A 27,174-nucleotide genomic window follows, 5' to 3' on the forward strand; every position below is an offset into this window, starting at 1 on the left:
CTCCCTTGTGGTGCTGATGCGCGTTGGACTCCGTTCCTTGAATTCAACTCCCCTCCAGAGATCGAGTTCGACTCCTTTTCAGAGGTCGAGTGTTGAGTCTCACTTTCCATGTGAAGGAAGGGAGGCTTTGCAGTGCGATAGCATCGCAGGGGCAAACTGTATTTATGTTAGTAGGTTTTAGGTGAGCTAACCAGGTGGTGACCCTTGCAGACTGGACAGTCAAACTTTCTGGACCATCAAGCCGTTTGCAATTTTTGACCTACTTAATAGGTGATGTTGGTGTGACAAGTAGTACATCAATCAATTCTGGAGATGGAATGGCCGGCGAAAGGGGTTGGAGGTGCGCCGGAATCTTTTTTAACACCATGTGTGTATGTACTGAAGGACTGCATACTTGTTGTTCAATTCATTTTTATCGGTTTATTGGTCTAGAAAATTGACAGGAACGGGCGCCCTTGAGATGCTGAGGCAGTTTGGACTCTACTCCTTAAAGAGCTAGAGCCATAGCTTTTTTTCCTGAGCAGGAGTGGACTCTGTGCTTTAGCATCTCACGGGCAAATTGTATTTTGTTAATGAGTGTAACTTAGCAAGCCATACCCCAAAAAGTGTTAGTTAGATTTTTTTGTAATATAGATAATGCAGTGTCCTAGGGTAGGTATTCTATTAGAAAACGTAGGGAAGGAATGAAAGTTAGGATAAGGAGTAAAACTAAATACAGGATGGAGACGACCGTCGGTAGCTGCGGTTCGACTGTCCCTTTCCTTTGAGCGGCCCCTCAATGTTTTGGGAACGGGCGGAGGACATTGTCTCCATTAGAATGGGCTCCCTTGTGGTGCTGATGCGCGTTGGACTCCGTTCCTTGAATTCAACTCCCCTCCAGAGATCGAGTTCGACTCCTTTTCAGAGGTCGAGTGTTGAGTCTCACTTTCCATGTGAAGGAAGGGAGGCTTTGCAGTGCGATAGCATCGCAGGGGCAAACTGTATTTATGTTAGTAGGTTTTAGGTGAGCTAACCAGGTGGTGACCCTTGCAGACTGGACAGTCAAACTTTCTGGACCATCAAGCCGTTTGCAATTTTTGACCTACTTAATAGGTGATGTTGGTGTGACAAGTAGTACATCAATCAATTCTGGAGATGGAATGGCCGGCGAAAGGGGTTGGAGGTGCGCCGGAAGCTGTTTTTAACACCATGTGTGTATGTACTGAAGGACTGCATACTTGTTGTTAAATTCATTTTTATCGGTTTATTGGTCTAGAAAATTGACAGGAACGGGCGCCCTCGAGATGCTGAGGCAGTTTGGACTCTACTCCTTAAAGAGCTAGAGCCATAGCTTTTTTTCCTGAGCAGGAGTGGACTCTGTGCTTTAGCATCTCACGGGCAAATTGTATTTTGTTAATGAGTGTAACTTAGCAAGCCATACCCCAAAAAGTGTTAGTTAGATTTTTTTGTAATATAGATAATGCAGTGTCCTAGGGTAGGTATTCTATTAGAAAACGTAGGGAAGGAATGAAAGTTAGGATAAGGAGTAAAACTAAATACAGGATGGAGACGACCGTCGGTAGCTGCGGTTCGACTGTCCCTTTCCTTTGAGCGGCCCCTCAATGTTTTGGGAACGGGCGGAGGACATTGTCTCCATTAGAATGGGCTCCCTTGTGGTGCTGATGCGCGTTGGACTCCGTTCCTTGAATTCAACTCCCCTCCAGAGATCGAGTTCGACTCCTTTTCAGAGGTCGAGTGTTGAGTCTCACTTTCCATGTGAAGGAAGGGAGGCTTTGCAGTGCGATAGCATCGCAGGGGCAAACTGTATTTATGTTAGTAGGTTTTAGGTGAGCTAACCAGGTGGTGACCCTTGCAGACTGGACAGTCAAACTTTCTGGACCATCAAGCCGTTTGCAATTTTTGACCTACTTAATAGGTGATGTTGGTGTGACAAGTAGTACATCAATCAATTCTGGAGATGGAATGGCCGGCGAAAGGGGTTGGAGGTGCGCCGGAATCTTTTTTAACACCATGTGTGTATGTACTGAAGGACTGCATACTTGTTGTTAAATTCATTTTTATCGGTTTATTGGTCTAGAAAATTGACAGGAACGGGCGCCCTTGAGATGCTGAGGCAGTTTGGACTCTACTCCTTAAAGAGCTAGAGCCATAGCTTTTTTTCCTGAGCAGGAGTGGACTCTGTGCTTTAGCATCTCACGGGCAAATTGTATTTTGTTAATGAGTGTAACTTAGCAAGCCATACCCCAAAAAGTGTTAGTTAGATTTTTTTGTAATATAGATAATGCAGTGTCCTAGGGTAGGTATTCTATTAGAAAACGTAGGGAAGGAATGAAAGTTAGGATAAGGAGTAAAACTAAATACAGGATGGAGACGACCGTCGGTAGCTGCGGTTCGACTGTCCCTTTCCTTTGAGCGGCCCCTCAATGTTTTGGGAACGGGCGGAGGACATTGTCTCCATTAGAATGGGCTCCCTTGTGGTGCTGATGCGCGTTGGACTCCGTTCCTTGAATTCAACTCCCCTCCAGAGATCGAGTTCGACTCCTTTTCAGAGGTCGAGTGTTGAGTCTCACTTTCCATGTGAAGGAAGGGAGGCTTTGCAGTGCGATAGCATCGCAGGGGCAAACTGTATTTATGTTAGTAGGTTTTAGGTGAGCTAACCAGGTGGTGACCCTTGCAGACTGGACAGTCAAACTTTCTGGACCATCAAGCCGTTTGCAATTTTTGACCTACTTAATAGGTGATGTTGGTGTGACAAGTAGTACATCAATCAATTCTGGAGATGGAATGGCCGGTGAAAGGGGTTGGAGGTGCGCCGGAATCTTTTTTAACACCATGTGTGTATGTACTGAAGGACTGCATACTTGTTGTTAAATTCATTTTTATCGGTTTATTGGTCTAGAAAATTGACAGGAACGGGCGCCCTTGAGATGCTGAGGCAGTTTGGACTCTACTCCTTAAAGAGCTAGAGCCATAGCTTTTTTTCCTGAGCAGGAGTGGACTCTGTGCTTTAGCATCTCACGGGCAAATTGTATTTTGTTAATGAGTGTAACTTAGCAAGCCATACCCCAAAAAGTGTTAGTTAGATTTTTTTGTAATATAGATAATGCAGTGTCCTAGGGTAGGTATTCTATTAGAAAACGTAGGGAAGGAATGAAAGTTAGGATAAGGAGTAAAACTAAATACAGGATGGAGACGACCGTCGGTAGCTGCGGTTCGACTGTCCCTTTCCTTTGAGCGGCCCCTCAATGTTTTGGGAACGGGCGGAGGACATTGTCTCCATTAGAATGGGCTCCCTTGTGGTGCTGATGCGCGTTGGACTCCGTTCCTTGAATTCAACTCCCCTCCAGAGATCGAGTTCGACTCCTTTTCAGGGGTCGAGTGTTGAGTCTCACTTTCCATGTGAAGGAAGGGAAGCTTTGCAGTGCGATAGCATCGCAGGGGCAAACTGCATTTATGTTAGTAAGTTTTAGGTGAGCAAACCAGCTGGTGACCCTTGCAGACTGGACTGTCAAACTTTCTGGACCATCAGGCCATTTGCAATTTTTGACCTAGTTAATAGGTGATGTTGCTGTGACAAGAACATCAATCAATTCTGGAGATGGAATGGCCGGCGAAAGGGGTTGGAGGTGCGCCGGAAGCTGTTTTTAACACCATGTGTGTATGTACTGAAGGACTGCATACTTGTTGTTAAATTCATTTTTATCGGTTTATTGGTCTAGAAAATTGACAGGAACGGGCGCCCTCGAGATGCTGAGGCAGTTTGGACTCTACTCCTTAAAGAGCTAGAGCCATAGGGATTTTTCTGAACAGGAGTGGACTCTGTGCTTTAGCATCTCACGGGCGAATTGTATTTTGTTAATGAGTTTAAGTTAGCAAGCCATACCCCAAAAAGTGTTAGGTAGATGTTTTTGTAGTATAGATAATGCAGTGTCCTAGGGTATTTATTCTATTAGAATAGGTAGGGAAGGAATGAAAGTCAGGATAAGGAGTAAAACTAAATACAGGATGGATTGTCTCCATTAAAAAGGGCTCCCTTGTTGGTGTGACAAGTACATATATCAATTCTGGACATGGAAGGCTCAGCGAAAGGGGTTGGAGGTGCGCCGGAAACTTTTTTAATACCATGTGTATGTACTGAAGGACTGCATACTTGTTGATAAATTCATTTTTATAGGTTTATTGGTCTAGAACTTTGACAGGAACGGGCGCCCTTGAGATGCTGAGGCAGTTTGGACTCTACTCCTTAACCCCTTAGTGACCAAGCCTGGTGGCGCCTTAATGACCAGGCCAAATTTTGCAAATCTGACATGTGTCACTTTAACATGGAAAAACACCAGAAAGGTTTTGCATATCCAAGCGATTCTGACATTGTTTTTTCGCCACATGTTGTGCTTCATTTAGGCGGAAAAAATAGACCGATAGAAATTGTGTTTATTTATTAAAAGCGCCAAAATTGGGAAAATTTTGAAAAAAATCGTCATTTTTTCACATTTCCAACTGCAATATCTTAAATATGTGCAAACATAATATAGAAATTTTTGCAAAGATTTATATTTCCACCCGTTTACTTTATTTTGGGCGCACATTGGAAAAACTTTCGTTTTGTTTTAACTATTTAGGAGACGTACAAATTTAAACATTACTTTTTAGCATTTTGAGGAACACTTTGTTTTCCTATACCAAGCCGAGATTGGAAAGGCTCATGAGTGTCAGAATAATAGATACCCCCCCCAAATGACCTCATTTTAAAAACTACACCCCTTAATGTATTCACTGAGGGGTGTCATGAGTATTTTGACCCCACAGTTTTTTTTCAGGAATTAATTCAATTTAGAGGAGAAAAAGTAAAATTTCATATTTTTGCAAATCTGTCATTTTAAAGACATATTTTTTTCCTATAGTTTACATGAAAATCAGGATTTACACCCCAAAATGGATACCCCTATTTCTCCCGTGTTCAGAAATATACCCATTGTGGCCCTATTGTTATATCTGAGTCCACAACGGGCCCCAAAATGAAAGGAGTAGTCAGTGTCTTTCAAAACAGAAATTTTGCTTGAAGTCCTTTTAGGCCCCATAGCACACATGTAGAGTTCTTGAGCGCCCAAAACCATAGAAAACCCCCACAAATGACCCCATTTTGAAAACTAGACCCCTTAAGGAATTTATCTAGGGGTGTACTGCATATTTTGACCCCACAGTTTTTGAATGAATTCAAACCAAGCAAAAGGAAAAAATTGTGATTTTCGTTTTTTCGGCAATTCTGTAATTTTAAAAACAGCTTTTTTTGTACAGCACACATATGAAGGAAGACTTGCACCCAAAAATGGATACCCCTGTTTGTCCCGTGTTCAGAGACATACCCATTGTGGCCCTAATCTTATGTCTGGATACACAACGGAGCCCAAAATGAAAGGAGCGACCGGTGGCTTTCGGAACACAAATTTTGCTTGAAGTCCTTTTAGGCCCCATTGCCCACTTGTAGAGTTCTTGAGCGCCCAAAACCATAGAGAACCCCCACAAATGACCCCATTTTGAAAACTAGACTCCTTAACGAATTTATCTAGGGGTGTACTGCGTATTTTGACCCCACAGTTTTTGAATAAATTCAAGCAAAGCAAAAGGAAAAAATTTGGATTTTTGTTTTTTTGGCAATTCTGTCATTTTAAAAACAGCTTTTTTTGTACAGCACACATATGAAGGAAGACTTACACCCCAAAATGGATACTCCTGTTTGTGCTGTTTTCAGAAATATACCCATTGTGGCCCTAATCTTATGTCCGCATGCACAACGGGGCCCAAAATAAAAGGAGTAATCGGTGGCTTTCAGAACATAGATTTTGCTTGAAGTCCTTTTAGGCCCCATTGCCCACTTGTAGAGTTCTTGAGCGCCCAAAACCATATAGAACCCCCACAAATGACCCCATTTTGAAAACTAGACCCCTTAACGAATTTATCTAGGGATGTACTGCATATTTTGACCCTACAGTTTTTGAATAAATTCAAGCAAAGCAAAAGGAAAAAAATAGGATTTTCATTTTTTGGGCTATTGTGTCAATTTAAAAACAGTTTTTTTTGTACAGCACACATATAAATGAAGGCTTTCACCCCAAAATGGATACCCCTGTTTGTCCCGTGTTCAGAAACATACCCATTGTGGCCCTAATAGACTTACAGGACCCATGGCTAGGCCTACAATGAAAGGAATACCCGTTGGATTTCAGGGTACCACTGAATAAATTTCAGGCCCCATTGCCCACTTATAGAGCCATTGAGCGGCCAAAACTATAAAGAACCCCCTCAAATGACCCCATTTTGAAAACTAGACCCCTTAACGAATTCATCTAGGGGTGTACTGCGTATTTTGACCCCACAGTATTTGAATGAATCTAAGCAAAGCAGAAGGAAAAAGTTACGATTTTTTTCAATTTAAAAACAGTTTTTTTGTACAGTGCACATAGGAATGAAGACGTTCACCCCAAAATGGATACCCCCGTTTGTCCCGAGTTCAGAAACATACCCATTGTGGTCCTAATCTACTTACAGGACGCATGGCAAGGCCTATAAAGGACGGAACACCTGTTGGATTTTAGGGCACAACTGAATAAATTCCAGGCCCCATTGCTTATTTGTACAGAATAAAGATTGACTCCCTAAAAATTCCCCCCCCCCCCCTCCGCGCCCTTTTTGGCGTTCGCAAATCTTAGATAAAAGTAAAAATGTGAACTGTGTAGTATTTCCGAAGACAGGGGTAATTACGGAGGCTGGTTGGAATGGGCCCATGGGGCAATAAAACAGGGTATCCCCCCCCCTCCTCTCATGCTTTTTGGGGGTATTTCATGACCTCAGTGGCGGGTATGGGGTGTAAAAAGTGGCGTTCCGTGAGTCTCCGTAAGCTTGATGAGGTGCGGCGGTCTCACACAGAAGGCGCTCAACAAGGTGCTCCTGGAACTGCAGGAAGGCGAGCGTTCCCTGGGCTTCTTGTAAAATACGTATCACAGGTAGCGGTCTGAATAACGCCGGGCTCACGCGGGTGCAGGCGGAATCCGCTTGCGGAGGCCCACAGCGGATCCCATCTGTGAGCCCGGCTGTGACCCTGCGTACGGCTGCGTAATGTACTGCGCATAACTGCCTACTCACACAGGCGGTCATGCGCAGTACACCTTTGTTTGTATTTCCCGCACCATCGCTTAGCGATGACGCGGGTACCCGCAGCCCGTATACAATGTAGTTGCGTATGGGCTGCGGGTATATCCGCGACCATGGAGCACAATGGGCTCTATGTTGCCGATATCCGCAGTAAAATAGAACCTGCTGCGTTCTCTTTTCTGCGAGTGGATTACGCAATTCCAACCCGCTAATGTGAGCGGAATTGTGTAATCCAATGCGATTGATCTGCGTAATACCGTGGATCAGAAGCATGCGGAATCCGTAATTCCTATCCGGTCATGTGAGACCGGCCTAAGGTAGATCGCTACCTTTTTATCACGTGACCGGGGACCGCTCAACGAGGCCACCCGTCACTGCTCCAGGCTCTCTGTGACCGTTGGTCGCTGGGAGCAAGGAGATTTTAAGTTTCCTGGGCTCCCTGACTCCTGCGCATGTGTCCGGCTTTTTGCCGGCAATCGCATGTGCAGAATCCTGGAAGGTCCACGGAGGAAGATCGCGTCGGGATTCAAATACGCAGGCCTCCGGTAAAAAGTTTCATCTCCTCTCACCGATCGCATCAGTGAGGGGAGATGAAACTTCAAATTTTTTTTTCTACTTTTACGTGATCGGCATTATTGGATAATGGCGAACACGTGACCAGGAACCGCTCACCGCGGACCCCCATTAAATCTCCATGCTCTTGGCTACGTTTTGTAGCCAGGAGCAGGGAGAATTTAAATTATCCTGGCAATCTACAGCTTTTGCGCATGCGCCCGCCATTTTGGCGACGGGCGCGTGTGCAGAAGCTGTGGTAAGGTCCGCGGATAAATCTGGGGGCCTTAGGTACGTACTTTCATCCTCCCTCACGGATATGATCCATGAGGGGAGATGAAACGTACGCTTTTTAAACTTTTTAAAACTTTTTTACACTTTTTTTTCACTTTACATGATCACTGTCATCCATTGGATCCATTGGATGACAGTGATCATGTCCCCGGTATAATCTCTCTGCTCCTAGCTACACATGGCAGCCAGGAGCAGAGGGATTTTAAATTCCCCGGGGCTCGAACCCGTCTGTGCACATCGGGTGCGCATGCGCAGACGGGGATTCGGGTCCCGGGAAATCGGGACACCGCTGAGGACTGGGGGTGAGTATTTTCACCTCCCCTCATGGATCCGATCCATGAGGGGAGGTGAAACTGACTTTTTTAAAACTTTTTTTTAACTTTTTCTCGATCGCCGCTAACCATTGGATAACGGCGATCGCGGTACCGGGGACCGCTCACCGCAGTCCCCGCTGACATCTCCTGCCTCCCGGCTACCTACAGGAGCCGGGAGCCAGGAGATTTTAAATCTCCCGCGCCGCCGGGCCTTCTGCGCATGCGGCTGACGTAATGCCGCCTGGCGCGCATGCGCAGAAGACCGGCTTCGGGCACTGGAGCGGCAGGAGAGCGGGGAGCAGCGTGCCGGACCTGGGTGAGTAATTTCAGCTGCTCCGATGGATCCGATCCATCGGAGCAGCTGAATCTTTAACTTTTGTGTACTTTTATTTACTTTTTTTGCGATCGGCGCTATCCATTGCATAGCGCCGATCGCAATGCCGGGGGGGTGTCCGAACAGCCCGGGATGACAGCTCCATGCTGTCAGCTACCTGCGGACACCGACAGCATGGAGCTGTCACGTCCACAGCCCGAGGGGCATTATTCTCTGCAGGAAGCATGTTTTTACGTCCTCAGAGAATAGAGCCCACTTCGGGAGGACGTAAAAACACTATGGGCTGGTCGTTAAGGGGTTAAAAAGCTAGAGCGATAGCGATTTTCCTGAACAGGATTGTATATACATACAAACACACATATATACACACATTATGATGCATGTGTATATGCACGATTCTGTCTGATAACAGAATGGCAAAGCTTCAAAAGGGTAAATTAATTTATTAATCACTCTGCTCTACTCTGAACCGATAAGGCAATAAATCCATCCTTGCAGATCATAGGCATACATACATACTGTTTGTCTCTCCCGGGCAGATGGGATCTTTCAGCAAGACAATGCAACACGGCTAGAAATGTACAAAAATGGTTGGAAGAGACGACCAAGATATCCAAGTACTTCCCTGTCCCCCTAATTCTGCAGCCTTGAACCCAACTGAGCATCTGTGGGACATGATAGATCCTCCCCGACATATCTTCCAGCTACTATAGGATGCAGTCAGCATGGCTCCAGATACCTGAGACCACCGGCCACCATCTCACTGAGTCACTCCCAGTCTGTGGCCACATGGTGGTTACTCTGGATATTAGCTGGTGGTTATAATAATGCAACTCGACTCTGTACAAAGCACTTATTCTTACCAAAGGCAGCAAATATCTACTTACTATTACCATATATACTACAGGGAGCAGATACTGGAGATCTATAATGTACTTACTATTATCGAGACTCAAGGCCCCAGCTGAGGAGCTGGCAGGGGTAGAGATGGCACTTGTCAAGGTAACTATACTAGACTCCTCCCCGGAGGGATGCATGTGACCTCGGACAAGGCACCACTAGGCCTCTTCTAGGCAACGCTGGGACAGCGGTTAACTATATAGTGATGTGTAGTGGACTGTAGAAGTTGTCACTCGTTATGCCACCGTTCCTTCACACCGTTGATTATCCGGCGTTAGAAATAAGAGAGTCCACAAACGATGTAACTTGGAAACTCAATCACTGGGAACGGACAGTGACTGGCAAAACTTTACTTCTTGGTTGGTAGAATACAGCTTTACTCGCTTGTGCAGGAAAAGACAGCTTTAGCAGACGGTCAGGGAGGAAGGACACAGAATGAAACTGGGCCTATAATTGCTCTCTGTATGACTCTGCTACTGGTCACACACGCTCCGGGATGCAGGATAACACCGGAGGAGGACACAACACTCCGCAGGCACTTACTTGAAAATTTGCAGATTAATTGCTGCACGGCGGACTCCTTCTACTCGCTCACTTCTCACAGGCGGTTCCTGGAATTGGGGACCTCAGGATACCTCCCTTCTGCTTCCATCCCTTCACAGCATAAGGGTTGAAGGTACCCCCATGTGGTCGGCACTCTCACTCCTGTCACAACTGTTGAAGCAGATGGATTCAGCTCAAGACCACACCTCTCAATCACTCATATTTATAATCATGCGACATCATGTGAAGAGACAGACTTGATAATTTTTCCATAAATATCCCAGCCACCCGCAGATATTAACCTCTTATATGCTGCAGCTGTGCAATACACATAACGGCAGAAAAGACACTTTGCACAGTGCGTCTACATAAAAGACATGACATGTATGACAATTATGGAGGGGCCAGAAATAGGTGTTTCGAGCCAGTACACTTACTATTATCATATACACTACAGGCAGCAGATACTGGAGATGTGAAATGTACTTGCTATTACCATATATACCACAAGCAGCAGATACTGGGGATGTATGATTTTACTTACTATTACCATATGCACTACAGGGAGCAGATACTGGAGATGTATAATGCACTTACTATTACCATATACACTACAGGGAGCATATACTAGAGGTGTATAATGTACTTACTATTACCATATACACTGCAGGGAGAAGATACTAGGAGGTGTATAATGTACTTACTATTACCATACACTTCAGGGAGAAGATACTAGGAGGTGTATAATGTACTTACTATTACCATGTACACTACAGGGAGCAGATACCGGAGATGTATAATGTACTTACTATTACCATATACACTACAGGGAGCAGATACTAGAGATGTATAATGTACTTACTATTACCATATACACTACAGAGAGCAGATACTGGAGATCTATAATGTACTTACTATTACCATATACACTACAGAGAGCAGATACTGGAGATCTATAATGTACTTACTATTACCATATACACTACAGGGAGCAGATACCGGGGATGTATAATGTACTTACTATTACCATATACACTACAGAGAGCAGATACTGGAGATCTATAATGTACTTACTATTACCATATACACTACAGAGAGCAGATACGGGAGATGTATAATGTACTTACTATTACTATATACACTACAGGGAGCAGATACTGGGGATGTATAATGTACTTACTATTACCATATACACTACAGAGAGCAGATACGGGAGATGTATAATGTACTTACTATTACCATATACACTACAGAGAGCAGATACCGGGGATGTATAATGTACTTACTATTACCAAGTACACTACAGGGAGCAGATACTGGAGATGTATAATGTACTTACTATTGCTGTTAAGGACCGTTACACATGACCGGTCACATTAACCTTTCAAGCCTTGGGTTCCAAATTAGTTCATACCTGGATGCATCAGAGAGGCCAAAAACTATGATGTATAGTAATTAGCTCTCACAGATATGTCGAGATGAGCCGCGGCAAGTATATACAGCCCACTCTGCTTAAGGCGCGTACACACTGAAAAGTTTATTGACTGACTATAGTTCTAATACAGAAAATGAATACGTCATTAGTCACGGGGGTTAATCTCATTGGGTTAGAAAAAACATTGGAATCATGCACTGTTTAGTGAGAATATATTTATGTTCTCAAGCTTCAGCGTTATCTCGTCCTCCCTGGTCCTCCCTTTGTTATTCAGCTCGCTGTAGTACAGTCAGTTCCCTTGTCCAAGTTTTTCTGAAAGTGTGGGAGGACTTTTTCCTGATAAGAACTGTTGTCCAGACTTGGTTCTCATGAAAAAGAACAGAGAGAGACACATCATTACGCATTGCACCGAATCTCCTGCTGTAAAGTTATTTCTGCTTGAATAATTGTTTCACTACACACAAGCTTATTTACATCTTATAATGCTCCATTTTGTATCTAACGACCATTTTGAGACAGATTCTTCCATTTTATGGACCTGTACTTTCTCAATTCCCCCTAGAAACTGTCTCAAAATAAACAATACCTTATAACTTCTACTGGGCGGGGTAAGGTTTGCTTTCCCTATCTCTAGTTCTATGATCTATGCCCTACCTATCATTGTTGGTCAGCTGTCCAAGGGCTAATCCCTTCCCCGACAACTAATCCTAGCTAACTAAACGCGAAGACCTGATGGACACAGAAGGGATCTACAACATACATACTACTCTATTCTAATGGCTGGGAGACTAGAGTGGTCACTCCTGCTTCTGCTGAGACAGATCCATAAGGGGACAAATCGCTCTGTTGTATTATAGGCATATAGCCATCGCCTGGGGTCTCTATATCTACGTATACGGGGGCGATAGGTACCATCTGATCTGTAAGCTTAGCACAAGAGCGTCTCATGCAGGGCACAATACAGACAGAAAGTAGCAGGAGTAGGATAAGAGTAACCAGAATCCCTATTCCTATCTGCATTAAGAATTGTTTCCATTGTCCGGTCCGTACAAACCACTCATCCCAGGAGTTAGTTATCCCAGAATTACGCTTCAGCTCTTCTGACAATGTGGCCAATTTCTTTATTGCGATAGTCACTTTACCTGTAGGGCCCTGTGTTATCTGGAATATATGTACAGCAAGTTTTCACCAATCATTTTACAAACACCACCTTTCTCAGCTAGCATCATATCCAGAGCCACTCGGTTCCGGAAAGCCATGGTGGCCGTGGGGCCCAACTGATCAGCAGGCCCCTAAAGTGCATCTCTTGTATAGCTCACAAACCTTTGTTAGTTGTAATATATATACAAGCATTCTTATTGATGGTTACTATTCCAAACAGGGACTCAAATCCGGCCTTAACTTGATCCCTGGCTTTAAACTCATCTGGCACCCCCCCCTTGGCAATCTGATTGCATCTATATATATATACACATGTGGATCAAACCTGCCACCTGGTTTCAGATTGTGACGCTCGTCTGTAGGACCTGAGAGAGAAACAGAGACCACAGAATGCGTTATTGACAATTCCTTGGAGAGACCTATGACAACATTAACAAGAGAATAATTTCCCAAACTTGGCTACTGTGGCATGTATCCTCCTGGAAAAAAGAAAAACTAATGAAAGACACTCAATTCAAAATTTACCCGTTTCCTTCATTGCCCATGGATCTACTTTCCCACTACTCCGTGGACGGTAGGGTGTGTGAAAAGCCTGGAATATACCCAAAGCAGACATGATTTGTTGCATTATTTCACCTGTGAAGTGTGTACCTTTGTTTGACTCAATCACTTCCGGTACCCTGTATCTGCGGATTACCTCATTCATGAGCTTCTGTGCAGTTACCTGCTTATTTACTTTGGTAACAGGGTAGGTCTCCAACCTGAAAAGAAATCAACAACAAGCACATATTCATGCTTCCCAACAAGTGGGGGCTGAATGTAGCCAATTTGCAATCTCTGAAATGGGTAGAGTGGTCTAGGCAAGTGTTATGTGGCAAATTTACTTCTGCCCTGTTGCTGACGGCAAAGATCATGCAAAATTGGACAAGTGATGATGCAGCAACTACAGGAAACCCAGGAGCCACCCGTCCTTGTTCAAGCGTCGACATCATTGCTGCTTTGAACAGGGTGCTGGATGAGGCAAGCATCGCCACCATGCTGAAGGAGGTGCTAGAAGGTCTGGAGTACCTGCATAAGAACGGCCAGATCTACAGGGATGTTAAGGCTGGAAACATCCCCCTGGGTGAAGACGGCTCCGTGCAGATCGCAGATTTCGGCGTCAGTGCGTTTCTAGCCACAGGAGGCAACATTATCAGGAATAAAGTCAGAAAGACCCTTGTGGGCACGTCATGCCGGACGGCACCGGAGGCGACGGAGCAGGCCAGAGGACACGACCTCAAGGCGGACTTCTGGACCCCCGGTAGGTGTGTCTTTCCGTGCATTCGCTGGGCCATCATGGGGCACAGGGACCGTGGTGGGCAAGTTCTGTTGACTGTTCGCCATTCACCGTCCCATTTCTGCTGCTCCCCTATTTAGTCCATTTGTCTTTTTCTTCATTGCTGGCTTGTAACTGTAAAGTCTTTAGCATATCAAAGTAATTCAAAGTCCAAGTTCATATCAAAGTAATCAAAGTCCAAGGTTTATATCAAAGTCCAAAATTATTGTTAAATTCTTCTTTTCTTCTTTTCTTCTTTTCTTCCACGGCTTAAGGGCCGCTGCCTTTGCTGTGTGATCTGTGATGGCGTTGCCACTTGTTTCTCTGCTGTAGGAATTGGTGTGAGCTTTCCACTTTGTCACCGCTGCACCATTCTTAATTGGCTGTCCTGCTGAGGTAACAAGCTGTCTGGCCTTCCATGTTAGGCCGTAGTCATGAGCTATGCCAAATGCATACCGGGAGTCAGTGTAAATGTTTGCCGTCTTACCTTCTACCACTCCACACGCCTCAGCGAGGGCCTGTAACTCCGCTTCCTGTCCTGGGACATGCGGAGACATTCTGCTTTTAGGACATCTTGTTGCGTGATCACTGCATATCCAGCGTGGAGTCGTCAATCACCCTGGGTACCATCTACAAAAACAACTCAGAATATGCATTATTAACAAGGGCTTTCAGTTAACATTTATTATGGCCACCTGTTCTGGCAACATGATGGCTTCCATTAGTAAACTTACAGCTTTTCTATTCTTGATGGAGGAAACACAAAAGGCTTAGTGATACATTGAGGTAACTATTTGGGTCAGGAGTACATAAAAAAAAATAAATCATCAACATATTACAAGAGGGCGTTGCCCTCGGGAATTGGCCAGGCGTCTAATATCAGCTTCATGCATCTGGTGAACTGGTTTTGGGCTATTCTGTGCCCATTATGGCAGCACTGTCCAACAGTACTGCTTTCCTCTGAAAATAAATGCAAACAAATGCTGACAGTCTGGCTGGCCCTTTAAACTCTTTCCCTTTAACGGGGAACAAAAGGGGTATTGGCTGGGAAGACACATTTCTTAAGGGCTTTAAGTTAACATAAAGAAGAGACAGTGTCTGCAATTGCATCTTCCTGGACATGTGCCAGGGGGTACTGACGGACCAAGGGGGCTAAGAGCTTGGTCCTCTGCGTACGTAAAAGTGTGGACGGGTAGAGGTGTCGCTTGGTCTGCTGCCATCCGACATAAGGTCGGGTGACTTTCAGACCCGGGGTGTATACGAGCCTCACCGGACAGGTGAAGTTTGATACAACCTCCCAAGGGTCCCATCACGCAATTCTCAATATGCTTTCAGGACCTTCCAGCATAAGGAAGCGCGTGAGGTATCGTGACCCTTTAAACATTACCTCAAGCGGTTCAGTTTCCGCCAGCTGAATTGGCACTTCTGAACCCCTTGCACCGATTACCGCTAGACAATCAGGCTGGTATTCTATTTCGAATAGATTAGAACCTTATTGTAAAAAGGAAAAAGAAAAAAAAAAAAAAATTAAAAATTTAAAAATAGCTGACCTGCAACACCTAGATCACCTATATCTTCTCCCCCCCCCTTTGAACTAGGGTACTTAACTGGGAGAGTAACCGAGTTCAAGGTAGTAGCTGGATTTGACGGGCCAGAAATAAGTGCTTGGGTTGCACTTGCGTGTATACACTCCGGATATCATGGGGAGGGGGTTAGTTCAATACCAACTCCGAAGATTTGTTAACCATTGCCTGTACTGCTGCCACCGCACAAACACACGAGGGAGCTGCTTCAGAGGTGAGAGAGAAAAGAATAATTGAAAGACAGTCATAGAGTGGTTGCATAAGTAGGGAAACCGAGTGCATTCATGGTCGGCAGTATGAAACAAGGCCCAGAAAGGTGCGGGGTTTGGCAACGCATATAGGTACAGGTATGGCCGGGACAGCAGCCTTTTGTTCCTATGTCAGATGTCCAGTTCCTTGGCCTAAACAGTGACCCAGGAGAGTTTGTCTTTAGAGGCTTTACAGACATTTTCTGCAAGAAAAATTAACAGTGAAATTGTGGCCTGTTGGCAGGCTTCCAGATTATCAGCACACAGCACCTTCATGCGGTAGGTGGCTGACTGACCCTTCAGCGTCTTTTCTGGACTGGAAAAAGAGGGGTGTTTGTTGGAGCAGTTAGTTTACAAAACTCTTCTGAACCGGCACCGTAAGATATCAGTGCCAATAATAAAGACATGAATATTCTACAAACATCTATCCACATTGAAAATTTTACAGTCTGCATATGCAGAAAGGGGGGAGAAAAACTTGTATCCCCAGTCAATATCTGCATCACACATCTTACATTTATCATAGTCTGAACATGGGTCATTAACTCTCATCCATCCATGCGGTCAAGTCTGTCTCTCTCATTCAAATGTTAGTAAGAGTTCACACAGGACGTAACGCGTATGATGCAACTGTCCTTATCTTGCAAACAAATGCATTCAATCACTACCACCTCTCCTGTCTGTAATACCAGAGAAGTATACCAGATTCCACAGCACTAATATTTCCCATAAAAGGAACACACATTTAGCAATTATGCACACGTCCGACCAGTCACAGAACTGACATTTACACAAAGAACAGCAAAACTAATATTCACTGGATTCATTTTGAGTTCTATTCTAGTCAAGCAAACTTAATTAATTGTCCAGTGTTCTCCGCTCTAACTCTCAAGGCCTAAGACTAGATCGAAGAGAAAAACAAAGGGAAGGGGGGAGATTGGAGACCTGCTCCGGCCTAGCTGCGGCTTCTAATAGATCAAGCATTAACCCTCTATGTACTCCTATATATTTATATATCTATATATATTATCACATATTGACCCTCTCCTTCGTTCTGTAAGCTTTCCTACTGCCGTCTGCGATCCTAGCACCTATAGTGGCCTTTCTTCTCAGCAGTATCTGACTTATGAGGAATGGACAACACGTACAGCAATGACACAATGTTATGACATTAAAACATACAGGACAGACAGCACGGTGGTTAATTGCACATAATTGTCTGCAGACTCTGCATGAACTTGCTTCATGTCATAGGGGGACACAGACTAGAGGATTCCCTTTCTCCTCCATTTTTCCCCCTTGCAAAGTGGAAAAGATTTTTCCAGCAACAACTACATTCATGGGAAATTTTAAGCACAGACCTACTTGGGATGCGGGTGCTAAACACAGACTGCAGAACAGATAATCGGGAGGAGGCTATTTGCAGGTGGGATGAGGGGACTTGAATGTTTCTATGCAAAATTCAGAAAAGGCACTCGTCATTGCAGTGCGCAGAATTGGTATGCTGGGTAAAAACATACATAGATGGGAGGTCAGAGGCCAGCTCATTTCTGCTGCGGAGCTAAGATGACGTCTGAGCGGCAGCTGAAGGTATTGTTACAACAGATGCTAAAATGGCCGCTGGGCTGTGGCTGGCACTGAAATGGCCACCGAAGGCGTGGCCTAACTGGGCGATGGTGACGGGAGGGTCCAGGAATACTACATACTAGACACGTATCAAGATATATCGACTGGTATTGGCCCCAATAACAACACGGCCATCTAGGGGCAGGACAAAAGGGAGAAAAACATCGTCCATGACACGGCCGGGGCGGTGCCCTCAGATGGTGAAGAAAGGCTGCCTTTCTTTGTCTTCAACTCAAAGCATATGAATAATCGCCATCTTGAATCTGCAACTTTCTTACTTCAACTGTACGTCACTTACTGAAACATCTTTCTCTGCAAACTTGAGCAAACGTCTATTAACTACAATTCCTTCATTATCAGCTGACACACTTTTCAAGCCTTCTCCGACAGCCCCCACCTTTGTAAAACGGCTGTCCGCTCTTTGTGCATATGAACTATTCCCTGCATTTAGACTCATAAATAACACATATGCTGGCACCTTCTGATGGCGCCACATGTTCTGCATTTTTCAACTCCTCTCTATATACTACCAACTGGACAGGATCCAAAAGACCATCATCTACAGTCTTCTTCTTAACAATTTAAACATCGTATATCACAACGGCCTAATTATAAGTATGTATAACTGCCTGAGACCCTGGTATGCCTGTAGCCTTATGCTCAATCATGTAATGTAAGAACTCTAACGTCTGACGCCCTTTCACATAACTTCTTAACTTTTTGCCTGTTCTACATGACACCAAGTGGACAGAATCAAACAGACCACTGTCAGGTACCTTAATTTAAACATGTTCCGAAACTAAACTCTGAGCCGTCTCTCAACCGGGATCTGCAGTCCCTGAGAAGTTCGTCTCTCAACCGGGATCTGCAGTCCCTGAGAAGTTCGTCTCTCAACCGGGATCTGCAGTCCCTGAGAAGTTCGTCTCTCAACCGGGATCTGCAGTCCCTGAGAAGTATGCTCAATAAACTAAACCTCGAAGCCGTCTCTCAACCGGGATCTGCAGTCCCTGAGAAGTCCGTCTCTCAACCGGGATCTGCAGTCCCTGAGAAGTATGCACGATAATACAATTTATAACGTCCTAAAAGATTCTGTCCCCTGGTGTCATAGACCACCCAAGACCTGAGGTAAACTTCTTTACCGATGACAACTATGATGTCAAACATCAAACATCCGACTGACCTAGGAGTCTGTCAATCAACTGAGCCAAAACAGACCAACGGCAGGCATCATATGATAAATATGACACTTACCGGGCTGTGTGTGAGGTTGATCAGTCCTCTGGTTTGGCACAGCGGATATATGTTCTCCCAGTCCGATGTCGTCGTCCGATGAGTGACACAAGAGTCAATCAATCAGTAAATCCTGCCGACTACGCCAACTGTTAAGGACCGTTACACATGACCGGTCACATTAACCTTTCAAGCCTTGGGTTCCAAATTAGTTCATACCTGGATGCATCAGAGAGGCCAAAAACTATGATGTATAGTAATTAGCTCTCACAGATATGTCGAGATGAGCCGCGGCAAGTATATACAGCCCACTCTGCTTAAGGCGCGTACACACTGAAAAGTTTATTGACTGACTATAGTTCTAATACAGAAAATGAATACGTCATTAGTCACGGGGGTTAATCTCATTGGGTTAGAAAAAACATTGGAATCATGCACTGTTTAGTGAGAATATATTTATGTTCTCAAGCTTCAGCGTTATCTCGTCCTCCCTGGTCCTCCCTTTGTTATTCAGCTCGCTGTAGTACAGTCAGTTCCCTTGTCCAAGTTTTTCTGAAAGTGTGGGAGGACTTTTTCCTGATAAGAACTGTTGTCCAGACTTGGTTCTCATGAAAAAGAACAGAGAGAGACACATCATTACGCATTGCACCGAATCTCCTGCTGTAAAGTTATTTCTGCTTGAATAATTGTTTCACTACACACAAGCTTATTTACATCTTATAATGCTCCATTTTGTATCTAACGACCATTTTGAGACAGATTCTTCCATTTTATGGACCTGTACTTTCTCATTGCCATATACACTACAGGGAGCAGATACTGGAGATGTATAATGTACTTACTATTGCCATATACACTACAGGGAGCAGATACCGGGGATGTATAATGTACTTACTATTACCATATACACTACAGGGAGCAGATACCGGGGATGTATAATGTACTTACTATTACCATATACACTACAGGGAGCAGATACTAGAGATGTATAATGTACTTACTATTACCATATACACTACAGGGAGCAGATACTAGAGATGTATAATGTACTTACTATTACCATATACACTACAGGGGGCAGATACTAGAGATGTATAATGTACTTACTATTACCATACACACTGCAGGGAGCAGATACTGGAGGTGTATAATGTACTTACTATTACCATATACACTACAGGGAGCAGATACTAGAGATCTATAATGTACTTACTATTACCATATACACTATAGGGAGCAGATACTAGAGATGTATAATGTACTTACTATTACCATATACAGTACAGGGAGCAGATTCTAGAGATGTATAATGTACTTACTATTACCAAATACAGTACAGGGAGCAGATACTAGAGGTGTATAATGTACTTACTATTACCAAATACAGTACAGGGAGCAGATACTAGAGGTGTATAATGTACTTACTATTACCAAATACACTACAGGGAGCAGATACTGGAGGTGTATAATGTACTTACTATTACCATATACACTACAGGGAGCAGATACTGGAGGTGTTTATGTACTTACTATTACCATATATATTTCAGGAAGCAGATACCGGGGATGTATAATGTACTTACTATTACCATATACACTACAGGGAGCAAATACTGGAGGTGTATAATGTACTTACTATTGCCATATACACTACAGGGAGCAGATACTGGAGGTGATTATGTACTTACTATTACCATATATATTTCAGGGAGCTGATACTGGAGATGTGTAATGTACTTACTATTACCATATACACTACAGGGAGCAGATACTGGAGATGTATAATGTACTTACCATTACCATATATACTACTGGGAGCAGATACTGGAGATGTGTAATGTACTTACTATTACCATATACAGTAAAGGGAGCAGATACTGGAGGTGTATAATGTACTTACTATTAATTTTCCTGAGCAGCAGGATAGCAACGATAGCAACGATGATGATGAAAGCGAGGACGAGTGTCGCTATAAGCACATAAATACCAGGATTTAACCGTCTCGGTGGTTCTGTAGGATGAAACAAAGCAGACAGCGGTCAGATGCTTCATGCTGAGTTATAATGATATGACACAACTAACAGGTCAATTCCTTCAATTCTCACTAAACATGCAGAAACATACTTCACCCCAAACCCGCCCAGAACACTGTACCCGCACGGTATATATATTACCTGATAATAATGGGTTCCCCTCTTTTGCAGATTTGATGGACACACATGCTGTTAATATCTATTAATGAAGTTCTATTAAAGACCATTTTTAATATTTCCAACTCAGACATACCCTCTGGGCGCAATCTAACACCACAACTTCCATCACTTCCAAACCTGAGGACCTTTTTGGAATTCCAGACTTGTCCAACAACTGACACAAGTATATTCACTTTTGCAAATGACGTGCCCCAGACCCTTTGTTATAACATCTGGGTAGCTGATGCCCCTGATTTGTCCATGGGAGATTGGAAGGAGTTTGCTGAATTTCCAACAGTAATAAGCGTCTGTGATTCCTTAAATCAGAAGGAATTTAAAAAAAAAACAAAAACTACATATTTGTTAGATGCAAAGCCCACTCTACGTCAGGACGTGTCATGCACTTTACATCCAGGCTGGGATGCAGTCCTCTGTACATTCAGGCAGCTTAGTGCGACTTATGTCCAGGCTGCGCGGTCCGCTGTACGTCCAGACTGCGCGGGGTGCGCTCTATGTCCAGGCTGAGCAATCTGCCCTATGTCCAGGGTGCGCGATTTTCGCCTACGCCTAGGCAACGCAGTGCACTCTACGCCCAGGCTGCGCGGTGTGCCCTACATCCAGGCAGCGCAGTGCGCTCTACGTCCAGGCTGCGATGCGAAGTGCACTCTACGTCCAGGCTGGGATGCGAAGTGCGCTCTACGTCCAGGCTGGGATGCGAAGTGCGCTCTACGTCAAGGCTGCGCAGTGTGCTCTACGTCTAGGCTGCGCAGTCCGCTTTACGTCTAGGCTGCGCAATCCGCCCTACGTCTAGGCTGCACAATCCGCCCTATATCCAGGGTGTGCAGTTTCCCCCTACGCCCAAGCAGCGCAGTGTGCTTTACGTCTAGGCTGCGCAGTGTGCCCTACATCCAGGCAGAGCGGTGCGCTCTACGTCCAGGCTGGGATGCGTAGTGCGCTCTATATCCAGGCTGCGCAGTGTGCTCTACATCTAGGCTGCGCAGTCCGCCCTACGTCCAGGGTGTGCAGTTTCCCCCTACGCCTGAGCAGCGCAGTGTGCTTTACATCCAGGCAGAGCAGTGCACTCTACGTCCAGGCTGGGATGCGAAGTGCGCTCTACGTCCAGGCTGCGCAGTGCGCTCTACGTCCAGGCTGCGCAGTGCGCCCTACGTCCAGGCTGCGCAGTGCGCCCTACGTCCAGGCTGCGCAGTCCGCCCTACGTCCAGGCTGCGCAGTCCGCCCTACGTCCAGGCTGCGCAGTCCGCCCTACGTCCAGGCTGCGCAGTCCGCCCTACGTCCAGGCTGCGCAGTCCGCCCTACGTCCAGGCTGCGCAGTCCGCCCTACGTCTAGGCTGCGCAGTCCGCCCTACGTCTAGGCTGCGCAGTCCGCCCTACGTCTAGGCTGCGCAGTCCGCCCTACGTCTAGGCTGCGCAGTCCGCCCTACGTCTAGGCTGCGCAGTCCGCCCTACGTCTAGGCTGCGCAATCCGCCCTACGTCTAGGCTGCGCAATCCGCCCTACGTCTAGGCTGCGCAATCCGCCCTACGTCTAGGCTGCGCAATCCGCCCTACGTCTAGGCTGCGCAATCCGCCCTACGTCTAGGCTGCGCAATCCGCACTACGTCTAGGCTGCGCAATCCGCACTACGTCTAGGCTGCGCAATCCGCACTACGTCTAGGCTGCGCAATCCGCACTACGTCTAGGCTGCGCAATCCGCACTACGTCTAGGCTGCGCAATCCGCACTACGTCTAGGCTGCGCAATCCGCACTACGTCTAGGCTGCGCAATCCGCACTACGTCTAGGCTGCGCAATCCGCACTACGTCTAGGCTGCGCAATCCGCACTATGTCCAGAGTGTGCGGTTTCCCCCTACACCCTGGCAGCGCAGTAAGCTTTACGTCCAGGCTGCGCGATGTGCCCTACGTCCAGGCAGCGCAGTGCACTCAACGTCCAGGCTGGGATGCGAAGTGCGCTCTACGTGCAGGCTGCCTACATCGAGGCTGCGCAGTCCGCCCCACATCCAGGCTGCGCAGTCCGCCCTACGCCCAGGCTGCGCGGTGCGCCCTACGTCCAGGATGCGCAGTGCGCCCTACGTCCAGGATGCGCGGTGCGCCCTACGCTCAGGCTGCGCGGTGCGCCCTACGCTCAGGCTGCGCGGTGCGCTCTACGTCCAGGATGCGCGGTGCGCCCTACGCTCAGGCTGCGCGGTGCGCTCTACGTCCAGGCTGGGATGCGAAGTGCGCTCTACGTGCAGGCTGCCTACATTGAGGCTGCGCAAGTCCGCCCTACGTCCAGGCTGCGCAATGCCCCCTACGTCCAGGCTGCGCGGTGCGCCCTACGTCCAGGATGCGCGGTGTGCCCTACGCTCAGGCTGCACGGTGCGCTCTACGTCCAGGATGCGCGGTGCGCCCTACGCCCAGGCTGCGCGGTGCGCCCTACGCCCAGGCTGCGCGGTGCGCCCTACGCCCAGGCTGCGCGGTGCGCCCTACGCCCAGGCTGCGCGGTGCGCCCTACGCCCAGGCTGCGCGGTGCGCCCTACGTCCAGGCTGCGCGGTGCGCCCTACGTCCAGGCTGCGCGGTGCGCCCTACGTCCAGGCTGCGCTGTGCGCCCTACGTCCAGGCTGCGCTGTACGCCCTACGTCCAGGCTGCGCTGTACGCCCTACGTCCAGGCTGCGCTGTACGCTCTACGTCCAGGCTGCGCTGTGCGCTCTACGTCCAGGCTGCGCAGTGCGCTCTATATCGAGGCTGATAGTCTCCTCTACGTCCGGGCTGCGCGGTCCGCCCTACGCCCAGGATGTGCGGTGCGCTCTACGTCCAGGCTGCAGTCTGCTCTAGGTTTAGCCTTGGCAGGCTGCTCTAGGTTTAGGCTATGCAGTGCACATTATATCTATGCTGTGCAGTCCACTTTAGGTTTAACCTGTGCAGTCTGCTCTGGTTTTAGGCTGTGCAGTCCAATTTAACTTTAGGCTCTGCAATCTCTATGTTAGGTGGTGCAGTCCACTCTAGGTTTAGGATCTGCAGTCCTCTTTACATCAGGCTCTGCAGTCCGCTCTATGTCAGGCTGTGCAGTGCACTCTAGGTCTAGGCTTAGGCTGTGCTGTCCGCTTCAGGTTTATGCTGTGCAGTCCATTTTAGGTTTAAGTACTACAGTCTGCACTACGTCAGGCTACGGAGACCACTGTATGCCTAGGCTTCACAGTCCAATTTACGTCATGCTGTACAGTGCACTTTACGTCTAGGCTGTGCAGTCTACTCTAGGTTTAGGCTGTGCAACCCACTTTAGGTTTAGGCTGTGCAGTGGTTTTATGTCAAGCTTTGTAGTCCTGTAGTCCACTCTAGGTTAATGCTCTGCAATCCGATCTATGTCAGGCTGTTCAGTGCATTCTACGTCTAGGCTCTGCAGTCCGCTCTAGTTTTAGGCTCTACTGTCCGCTCTAGTTTTAGGTTCTGCAGTCCGCTCTAGTTTTAGGCTCTGCAGTCCGCTCTAGTTTTAGGCTCTGCAGTCCGCTCTAGTTTTAGGCTCTGCAGTCCGCTCTAGTTTTAGGCTCTGCAGTCCGCTCTAGTTTTAGGCTCTGCAGTCCGCTCTAGTTTTAGGCTCTGCAAGCTCTATATTAAGCTCTGCAGTCCGCTCTAGTTTTAGGCTCTGCAGTTCGCTCTAGTTTTAGGTTCTACATTCCACTCTAGTTTTAGGCTCTGCAATCTCTACATTAGGCGGTGCAGTCCGATCTAGGTTTAGGCTGTTTTGTATGACCATGCTTTAAATTTTTCCCGTTCTAGTTGGAAAATCTTCTATTCCTAAACATTCAGTCTGACTTCCCCAGAATACTTAACTGGCGGGTTTACTTAGTAGGAATTCAAGGTGGAATAGTGCGAGGTTCCGATGATAGATTATTCTACAGATTTATGAATTCTGTTCTCGGGAAATCATTGTTATGTCTTAAAAATTCAGTGATTCTCCTACTCTTGCACATTAGATGTTCTCTTGTGTAAAATGCTATATTTGAATAGGAAATGTCCATAACGTGTATAATGTTTACTTCTGGATACAACTGTAACAAATCCTCAGTTGTAGGAAGAATTAGGGCTCATGTCCACTTGCATGCACGGATCCCACTGCTGAATCCCACAGCGGAATTCAGCCATGCCCACAGACATGGACAGGAAAATACATTTTCTTACCTGTCCAGATCCAGCGCAGTTCCAGATCTTCTTTCTTCATCACGGCGGATGTGTCCGGACGCATCGGCGACGTGCCGGACGCATGCGCAGTGCAATTCTTTTTTGAATCTCCTGCTTTCCCGTGGATTTGCGGCACGTCCGCAGTGACAGCTGTGGCTGTGCCGCGGATCGGACGGCTTCCGGTGACTTCAATGGAAGCCGTCCCACAGGATACGCCGAAAAATGGAGCATGCTGCGATTTTTTTCACATGCATGTGATTTGCACCCTGGGAAAAAAAATAAAAAATCACATCTGCATGCTTTTTACTGTTCTGCGGACGCTAATGCATCCATATGGGCGGTTGATTTGTGGATCTTCCGGCGCAGGTTCCACAAATCAAATCCGCCCATGAACATTGGGCCTTAGTTCCCAAAGTCTACTGTAGATTGTGGTTGTAGAAGTTTTCAATATACGTTATTCTTTACATAGACTCCTAAAACTTTAATCTCTCAATGACTAAGCCTTTCTGCGCCTTGGTGACGCAGCCAAGTTTTCGAAATCTGACATGTCTCACTTTGAAATTGAATAACTCTGTAAAGGTTTTGCATATCCAAGTGATTCTGACAGTGTTATTTCGCCACATGTTGTACTTCATTTAGGTAGTAAAAATAGACCAATATAATTTGTGTATATTTATCAATAGTGCCAAAATTAGGAAAATTTTGAAAACAAATTTTTTTTTCACATTTTCAACTGTAATATCTCAAATATGTGCAAACGTACTAAACAAGAAGATGTACAAATTTAACATTATTAACATACTGCGAAATGTCACAGTGGAATCAGACCCAGTGCCCCCCCAGAGACCCCATACTCACATCTCTGGATCCGCAGCAAGAGTCTCTGCTGGCACTGGGTGGTGATGCGATTTCCTGCGATACTTCTGCTGTGCTCACAGCGCGGAGTATCACGGGATGGACAGCTTCCATTGACTGCAATGGAAGCCGCCTGCGCGATTTTCCGCGATGAGTTGAACATGCCGTGATTCTCCCCCGCGAGCGGAAAATCATTGTTGATTTCCACTCATGGGTAGCGGAGAATCTGTTAACAGAGCATGTCTATAGATGGCTATTGCTGCGAGATTCGCGGTGGGTACCTGACCACGAATCCTGCAGCAATTATCCGTCCGTGGGCATTCGGCCTAAAAGGGGTAGTCCCGCGGCAGCAAGTGGGGTTATACACTTCTGTATGACCATATTAATGCACTTTGTAATATACATCATGCATTAAATATGAGCCATACAGAAGTTATTCACTTACCTGCTCCGTTGCTGGCGTCCCCGTCGCCATGGTCTAATTTCTGTGTCTTCTGGCATCTTCTGCCTGGTGAATGGGGCCGCGCGCGCCGGAGAGCTGGTCCGCGCGACGTCATTGAAGCTCCGCCTCTGTCACGTGGTGCCGATCAGCCAATGAGGTGGCTGTATCGGCAGTGGAACGCGGAAGACAGAAGAAGAAACTCCACGGTGCACCATGGGAAGACCCGCGGTGCACCGTGGGAGAAGACCAGCGGCGCCATCTTTAAAAGAAGAAAAGCAGAAGCTGCAGAACGCTGATGCAGGTAAGCGAAATGTACTTTTTAAAAACTAACAAATGCTTTCTTTTTAACAGGGCATAATGCAGGGGTCCATTGAAAAAATAAAATTTCGCTTTCGCCGCGGGACAACCCCTTTAATGTATTCACTGAGGGGTGTCATGAGTATTTTGGAACCCACAGTTTCTTTTTAAGAGTTAATGCAATTTAGAAGAGAAAAAATAAAATTTCATATTTTTGCAAATATGTTATTTTAAAGGCAGTTTTTTTTATATAATGTACATGAAAATGAGGATTTGCACCCCAAAATCGACACCTCTGTTTATCTAGTGTTTAGAAACATACCCATTGTGGCCCTAATCTTCTATCTATGCACAACGGGGCCCAAAATGAAAGGAGCAACCAGTGGCTTTTAGAACAGACCTTTTGATTGAAGGTCTTTTAGGCCCATTGCCCATTTGTAGACCCCTTGAGCGGCCAAAACAATGGAAACCCCCCACAAATGACCCAATTTTAAAAACTAGATCGCTTAACAAATTCATCTAGGGGTGT

The 27,174-nt window shown here is 46.1% G+C and overlaps 1 protein-coding gene across 1 annotated transcript in view; it reads right to left on the reverse strand.

Moving 5' to 3' along the window:
* Positions 1–15,981: 15,981 nt before the first annotated feature.
* LOC136626458 (uncharacterized) overlaps positions 15,982–27,174 on the reverse strand; it is a 47,625-nt gene continuing 36,432 nt past the window's right edge. The window contains exons 5-6 of the mRNA XM_066601521.1: positions 20,585–20,695; positions 15,982–16,031 (exon numbers count right to left, since the gene is read on the reverse strand). Of these exons, the coding sequence (XP_066457618.1) occupies positions 15,982–16,031; positions 20,585–20,695 (161 nt within the window). The remainder of the gene's footprint in view (positions 16,032–20,584; positions 20,696–27,174) is intronic.

This window comes from Eleutherodactylus coqui, chromosome 4 (assembly GCF_035609145.1).
Source record: "Eleutherodactylus coqui strain aEleCoq1 chromosome 4, aEleCoq1.hap1, whole genome shotgun sequence".
Taxonomy (NCBI): Eukaryota; Metazoa; Chordata; class Amphibia; order Anura; family Eleutherodactylidae; genus Eleutherodactylus; species Eleutherodactylus coqui.